The 8,537-nt window shown below is 41.0% G+C and overlaps 1 protein-coding gene across 1 annotated transcript; it reads left to right on the top strand.

The window, feature by feature from the left end:
* The first annotated feature begins 1,106 nt into the window (after window positions 1-1,106).
* vrtn (vertebrae development associated) lies at window positions 1,107-6,589 on the top strand. Its single transcript, XM_037685782.1, has 3 exons — window positions 1,107-1,293; window positions 4,457-4,769; window positions 4,856-6,589. The coding sequence occupies exons 2-3, from the start codon at window positions 4,458-4,460 to the stop codon at window positions 6,587-6,589; spliced, it is 2,046 nt and encodes a 681-aa protein (XP_037541710.1). The 5' UTR covers window positions 1,107-1,293; window position 4,457.
* Window positions 6,590-8,537: the final 1,948 nt, after the last annotated feature.

Here is an 8,537-nt window from a genome sequence, read left to right on the forward strand (position 1 = left end):
CTCTCAGCGAAAAGGTTGCTGGTTCAAAACCCGTTCCGGGGGCATGTCTGGGTGTAGTTTGCATGTTCTCTCTGTGCATGCGTGGGTTTTTTCCAGGTACTCCGCTTTCCTCCCACAGACCAAAAACATGCATGTTAGGCTGATTGGTAACTCTAAATTGTCTCTAGGTGTGAGTTAGAGAGTGAATGGTTGTTTGTCTCGTTTGTCTCTATATGTGTCCCTGTGATGGACGGGAGACCTGTCCAGGGTGTACCCCGCCCCTCGCACAGTGATTGCTGGACATGGGCACCAGCGACCTCCGTGACCCAAAATGGAAGAAGCGGGTAAAAGATAATGGATGGATGGATGGATGACGACATTGAGGACATGAAGACTGAAGGCTTTTTTTGGCCCATGGCAGCACGATGGATCAGTGGTGGCACTGTTGCCTCACAGCAAGAAGGTCCTGGGTTCAATCCCATGTTGGACCTGAAGTCTTTCTGTGTGGAGTTTGCATGTTCTCTCCGTGCATGCGTGGGTGTTCTCCAGGTACTCCGGTTTCCTCCCACAGCCCAAAAACATGCATGTTAGTCTGCCTTCAGGTCCAGGCCTCCCTTGCAAAAGAGATCTGTGATCTCAGTGGGATTTGTCTGGTTAAATAAAAGTTAATAAACATGCTGAAAATCGCTTTTTTTTTTTTAAATGAACATGCTCCATTTTATGCATCTTTTGCTGCAAGAAAGACCAAAAAAAAAAAAAGAAGTTTTATTTAAGTTTTTTTTTTTTTCCTTCCCAGCAGAGACTTGAGAATGATTTAGTTGTGGAGCAGAGAACAAGTGATGCTGAGAGAACAAGAGCCTTGAATGTGACATTTGGAGTCGTCAAAAGAAAAACTTGTTGATAAAACCTGTAAACGCACCGATACCTGCCCACCCCCGGGGGGGGGGGGGGATCTCCCCCCCGTTCAAATGGCTCCCTAACACATTGGCTTTTGTTGACACTTCACATTGAAATTGACTCTGGCTCGATGGAAGGGGGAGGAGGAGGAAGGACGTGTTTCACAGGCAGAAAGAGAGAGAGAGAGAAAAAAAGAAAAACAGCGAATCAGACCGATTGACAATTTCCTGATGGGAGGTGCCGCTTATCGGTTCCCCCAAATCTCCTGAGCCAACAGGAGGTCAGGACACACAAGAAGCTGCACGCAAGCAATGGATGAGCTCTGACTGGGATCAGAACTTCAGTGAAACCTTCCGCCCTGAACTGTGGGACTCATCTTTGGAGACATGTCAGTCTCTGCACAAACAGGTAAGAAATGTCTCATTTGCCCTGAATGTCTCTGCTGTTCGGTCATGGCATGATTCATTTCTGACAAGACAGGAGCTGAACAAGGACAATGTGCAAACTTTGAAAAATGTTAATCAGTCTACTTACTGGGTGGTGAAAAAGTTGTGTTCACCGTTACAGGAGAATCAAGCAGCTTTTGTTGGAGCATAAGTATTTATCTCATGGCTATTTCAAATAGGAAGTAAACAACTACATAAGGTACTTTTCCTATTACGATACATGTACCTTTTTCTACCCCCCAGAATAAGTATTCTAGGGGCCCTGCCAGGTGGGAAAATTACTAATTTTGTAGTTGGAACCAAGAATTATTTATTTATCCTTTATTTATACAGGTAGTCTCACTGAGTCAGGAGGACTCATTTTCAAGAGAGACCTGTTTTGGGAGGGGGGGGGGGGTTGTAAGGGCCATGCTCAGGGGCCCAGAGTGGAGCAAATGAGGGTGAAGGCAGGTGTGGGTGTTTCACCTTTTCCATCCACATTTTGAGGTTGTTGGTCAGGGGAGTAGAGCCGGCGACCTTCCGATCACAGACCCACCTTCTCTAACCTCTGCGCCACCACTCTCCCCATGAATGCATATGAGTCTCAGAGTAACCTAACGTCAGACATTTGTGTGTGTGTGTGTGTGTGTGTTTTTTAAGCTCAAAATGGACACATTTTATTTGTTTAACATCTTGTAGCCACAAAAGACTAACAACAGAAAATTTAGCATCTAATTCAATGGGCACTGGTCTCACACCTGTCAAAACCTGTCCCAACCTGTCCCAACCTTTCAAAACCTGTCCCACACCAGTCCAAACCTGTCACAACCTGTTCAAACCTATCAAACACCTGACCAACCCTGTTCCATACTTGTCCAAATCTGTTCCACACCTGTCAAAACATGTCACATACCAGTCTAAACCCAACCTGTCCCAACCTTTCAAAACCTGTCGCACACCTCAACTACTCAACTCAACTCAACTTTATTTTGGTAAATTAGCATTACAGAAAAAGGAAAACAATATAGACTACTTTTTGACAAATCAATAATTTACCAAAAAAGGAATAGGCTGAAGCCGAGGCTTATACTTGCCTACCCTGTTCATAGACTCAGCAGTCTTCAATAATAAAATATATCTACTGTCCATATATATACATACATTACATATACACATATCTATATAAAAATGTGTCTGTGTATATGTATAAGCATACTTACATTACATACATACATTGTTAAACACTACATATATACATCTACATAACAGTATAAGCTTTTATAATTTTACCTTTTATGGACCTTTTAAAGCTCAACAAAAAAGCAAATAATTTGAGTTCATCATTCAATTCATTCCACAATTTCACACCGACAACTGAAATGCATCTAGATTTTACTTTACTTTTCTCTTCAGCTTGTTCAAATATTAATAAACCTCGTAAATTATAATTACTCTCCCTTAACTTAAATAATTTCTGAATTCCAGAAGGAAGACTTTTATTCACTGCTTTATACATTATTTCCAGTATTTTTATATTTACAATGTCATTAACTTTTAAGGTGTTACTTTGAATAAAAAGTTTATTAGTTGGTTCACAATATCCCACTTTATTAATAAGCCTAATTGCTTTTTTTTGTAACTTTACTAATATGTCAATAGTTGTTTTATTAGCATTTCCCCATATTTCTGCACAGTATGACAAATAGGGCATAACCAAAGAAGAGTATATAATATGCAAGCCTTTTACATTTATTAAATCTTTTATTTTAAACAATATTCCAACAGTTTTTGAAACTTTATTTCTAATATATTCAATATGAGGCTTCCAACTAAGTTTGTTATCCAGAATGATACCTAAAAACTTTGTCTCATAAACTCTGTCGATTTCAACTCCATTTAGATGTAACTTTACATTATTATAAATCCGATTACCAGAAAATACCATAAATTTTGTTTTTTGTCCATTTAATGATAACTTATTGTAATCAAACCACTTTTTTAACTCAGCTAGCTCTTTTTCTACTATTTGTATTAGTTCATCCATATTCTTTCCAGAAAGAATAAAATTTGTATCATCAGCAAACATTATAAATTTCAAAATATTGGATACTGTAAAAATATCGTTCACATAAAGTATAAATAATTTAGGTCCTAGAACCGAGCCTTGAGGAAGACCACATTTTATAGTTTCAGTTTGTGACTTTGTATTGTTAATTTGTACATATTGTAATCTATTACTCAAGTAACTCTTTAACCACTGATGTGTAACCCCCCCGTAAGCCATATTGTTCACATTTCCACAGTAGTCGTTCATGGTCAATAGTGTCAAACGCCTTACTTAAATCAATGAACACTCCCACTGTATTAAGTTTCCGATCAACTGCTGCAGCAACGTGTTCCACAAACTCCATCACAGCTAAAGTTGTGGAGTAGTTGTTTCTAAAGCTGTACTGGTGTTCATTTAATATATTGTTTTTATTAAGAAAGGAGTCCAGCCTTTTTATGAATATTTTTTCCAGGATTTTAGAAAACTGTGGTAGCAATGAAATGTCCAAACATGTTGCACACCTGTCAAAATATGACCGACACCTGTCAAAACATGTCCCACATCTGTCAAAATATGACCAACACCTGTCAAAACATGTCCCATACCAGTCTAAACCTGTCCCAACCTTTCAAAACCTGTCCCACACCTGTCCAACATTGTCCCACACTTGTCAAAACCTGTCCCACACTAGTCCAAACCTGTCCCACACCTGTCCAATCTGTCCCACACCTGTCCAAAACTGTCCCACAACTGTCAAAATCTGTCTCACACTAGTCCAACTCTGTCCCACACTTCCCAAATCTGGCCCACACCTGTCCAAGCCTGTCCCACACCTGTCCCAACCTGTACAAATATGTCCCACACCTGTCCCACACTTGTCAAAAACCTGTCCAACCCTGTCCCAGACTTGTCCAAATCTGCCCCACACCTGTCCAAGCCTGTCTCACACTTATCCAAATCTGTCCAATGAGTCCAAATGAATTATCATGGCTTAATGGGACTAACCTGTTTAAATAAAGGTTGAATGAATGAATGTCCAACCCTGTCTCACACCCGTCCAAATCTGTCCCAACTTTTTCTTTTTTCCAGCTGTCATCAAATCTGGCAGTATGATCCAGAGAAAGAAAATTGTGCAGTCTGTCCTGCGACAGCTCCAGGAGGTCGTGGAGAGCTCAGGCCTGGACACTGTGACCAGAACAGCCGCCTACGTTCACCAGGTCCTCGCTCCTTTACAGCTCCCAAAGACCCCCTTTCAAGATTTTCCCAAGTGGGTAAATGTGGACAACACAGCTCAAGGTTTATACCCAGCTGATGCACCTGGAGGACTCCTGCCTCTGAGGTGTAATGGAGAAGGCAACTTGTTGTTTGATGCCATTAGCATGCTGCTTGTCGGCAACACTGGACTTAGCTTGGAGCTACAGGTAAGCAAATGTTTTATACGGTTCTGTTCACTTTATGTTGTTGTTTTGCCATTTGTAACTGATTTTATTAATATTGACTCTCATAGGTAAGGACTGTGGTGGAAATGGTGCTGTGGAAGAGATACTACCTGGCTGGAATGATTGATTCTAAAATGATGCTGCAAGCTGTTCGCTTCAGTTTATGCGCTGAAGAGTCTGAAGATATGCTGAACCTGCCAGTAACTGTCTTGGAGGCCATTTATGATGTCGATGTCAAAGCGTCCTGCTTCCCTGGCTCTTATGCTAACATGTGGCACATTTACGCCCTGTCGTCTGTCCTTCAGTTCAACATATACTCCATCTACCCCATGTTCAACCTTAAGATTCGACCATATTTCCACCGACTGATTCGCCCAAGAACCTGGCCCGAAGACTCTGAGCCACACACAATACACATAATGTGGTCTGGAGAGCTGCAGTCCAAGTCATTGTTTAAGCCAAAATATTTTGTTGCCCTTGTTGAGGCGAATACGCCCATGTTTGGAAGCCCTGAAAGCAAGCAGAAAGGCTCTCTGCTCAAAAGTAAAGGGAACCAGGAGTTACAAGATCCTCTTTCAAATTTGAAAGATATGAGCAGCGTCACCAAGAAGACCTTGTTTGACTGGAAGAAGCAGACCCAGGAACACTACAAAAGATCAACAGCTAGGTATGAGGCTAAGCATTTCCTACAGGCCTGCTACTTGGAGGGTAAGCTCATCCCTTTACACAAGTTTAAGGAGTTTTTCCCTGAGATCTCAAGGTCGTCATACTACAACTGGAAGCAAGAGCTGAAAACCAGAGGAAACTTTTCCACTTCATCTTCCACTGGAGAAATAAGTCCTGGAGAGAGCACAGAGCAGGAGGCCTGGTCCTCACCCGAAGCAAATCTGGATGAGTCAGACCACCATGACAGTGTGGCCGGCATGTTCGGCTTTGGAAAGCTGGATGCGGAGCGGGCTCAGATTGTAACACACATGCAAGATGCTAAGCGCTGGCTGCAGAACTGCCTCGCTGTGAACACTTCCTTCCCCTTCAGGATGTTCAAGAAAAACTTTCCGGGGATCTCAAGATCCACATACTACAACTGGAGGAGAGAAGCTATGGTTGTTATCGGGGGCCACAAAGGCAACGTTGGCAGCAGTGAGGACAGCTCGGATGCAGACAAAAGCCAGAGCCCAAAAGGTCAGTTGTCGGTGCTGCCCGGCATTAACCATCGTGTTGTTCCAAGAGAGAGGACCTGGAGACAAAAACACAGAAGTTTCATGATGGCATACATAAGCAAAAAACAGCTAAGAGAAGCTGCAAAGTTGCACGTTCAGAAGTCCAACTGGTCCCTGATAAAGTTCAAGCTCAAGTTCCCGTACATATCCTTGTGTTTCTACTGGCTGTGGCGTAGCAGCTGCAAGGCCAAGCAGAAGATGACCTCTCAGAGTGTGGAGGTCAGTGTTCCTCAGAGCCTGCAGAGCACAGGCGGTGAAAAGATGGCGGTGAATCAGCACGAGCTCCTGCATGTCGAGACCCCCGGTTGTGTGGAAAGTTCCCGTGTGGCCTCTTTTGATGGCCAGCATCTGAATCTCACCTTTCCCAAAAGGCCACCCGTAAACGAGCAGATGTTCACAGCAGATGTTATGGTTCTCGCCAACTTCAAGGCCAAAGCCAAGCTCTTCCTCCAGCAACGCTTCCAGGAGAAGGCTTTCCCCTCATTTAAAGAGTTCCGGTCCTACTTCCCTTTCACGGCACGCTCCACATACTACATGTGGAAGCGAGCTTTGTATCACGGGGTGTCACTGATCCATGGGTAAAGTAAAAATGCCTTAATTTCCATTTGCACCATGCTGTTGACTTCATGTGTTAAACAGCTGCCAAGTAAACTGACTTAACATCTAAATGCATCGGGTCCATCCTCTGTCCCAATCCTTCCTCCGTGGAAATTTGCACGTGTGTAAAAAAAACTAAGCTGCGGGTCTGTTTAAATCCTGCATTTTGCCCCAGAGGCAAAAGGCAGTTCAAAGCTGGAGCTGAGTGGCATTTTGTTTGAAGCCTTGTCTCCTTCATTCTTTTCAATTCTGGCTTCTGGACTTTTTCTATTTTACTTTTCTATATTGTGCATTTGTATGCAACAATTTGAAGCAAGGCATTAGTTTGAAGTTTGAAGATCAGTTTGAGGATTTTCTCTTTTTATTCCCCTAAAATTAAAGACTATATTTTGTTTCCTGAGAAATGCCTCTTTGGTTCAGACTTTTTCTGACAACGATCCCGTTTCGTTTTATATTTCTCAGATTACCAACACCGTTCAGGGATTTTCTTGATGTTATGAAGTAGCAATACAAGGATTTTAGCATTTTTATGGCAATCAAAACTGAATGACATGCTTGATTTGCACTGAAATGGTTCCCGCTTTGTTGTTGAATGTATTGCCTTAGCTAATAAGCACACACTGGTTTTGCTGTGAACAATTCCACTTTAAAAATACTTGAAAAATACTTGAATATACATGTTTTTTTTTCCCCACTGCATTTCAAAACTACCTACCGGTATTATGCCGGACGATTTGTTTTAGAAATCTGCTTGTTTTGTGCCATTTTGTATGCAAACCGATGTGCGTTTAAAAGTTTGTCAATGTAAAACCCCTGAAAAACACCTCATTATACATTTAGATAGATAGATTGATACTTTATTAATCCCATAGGGGCAAATTCGAGGAAGGAATTTCTACTTCCATGTATTTATTTTCTTGTATTCAATACTTAATTTCTATTAACACTGGCTTTTATGTTCATTTAGTAGATGAGTAAATATGTACTATTAGGCTTTATATCAATAAACTTTTATTGATTGAGCAACATTTCACTTTGTATTTTATTTCAACATATTCCTTAATAACTTGGACTAATTAATGCAACAGTTCACTACCCCGTGATGCACAAAAGTTCTCTTTAGTTGAATTTAGTTTAATTTTTCACTTGGACACGTCTTGATTTGTCCACTCTCTTAAACCTTGTTTTTTTTTTTTTTTGCAAAGGTTTGCAGCTGATTATTAGTCTACTTATAAGAAAAGCCTAGCCAGGTGAATTTATTTACACATTTAGTGCAAAATAAGAAAAAAAGTAAATTCTTTGTCTACAGCTGAAACCACAGGGCCAAAACACAGCATGTGCTTTTGCAGATATTCTTACAGTCTTTTCTCTGGCCTTTGTGCTTATGTTAATGCTGCAGAGTGCTGAGGGAGGAAGGGTTAATTGTATGTATGCATGGGGATGGAGGTGTTTCAAGATAAGAAGAACATCCAAGAGTTTTGGGGGAAGGATACAAACACAGAAGAAGGTGGGGGGGAGGGTGTTGTGTGTAGCTTTCTGACTGAACTGAAACCACCTTGTTGATTAAAGTGAAACATTTTCCTGCAGCCACTTGTTTTATCAGCCGGGTTTTTAAATGGATTAAATGAGCAGTCCAGGGAAATGTTTGGCATTTTTTAGTACACGGTGAAAGTAAATTAATCAATGAACTGAAATCAGATCAGACAGTGGCTCTGCTTTCAGTCATTGTCACTGAACGCTTTCATGTATTGATTGGATTATATAAAGTGTTAAATAAATGAAAAATTACAGATACATTTATATGTTAATGATCCCAAAGGGGGGAAAAAACAATCCAGAACTGACAACATTATTGAACATAAACTACTTAATAAGGACAAAGTAATGTGTTTAATGTTAATTTTGACAATAATAAAACCCCAATAAACTCATG

This window comes from Nematolebias whitei, chromosome 12 (assembly GCF_014905685.2).
Source record: "Nematolebias whitei isolate Nwh7 chromosome 12, NemWhi1, whole genome shotgun sequence".
In the NCBI taxonomy this organism is placed as follows: domain Eukaryota; kingdom Metazoa; phylum Chordata; class Actinopteri; order Cyprinodontiformes; family Rivulidae; genus Nematolebias; species Nematolebias whitei.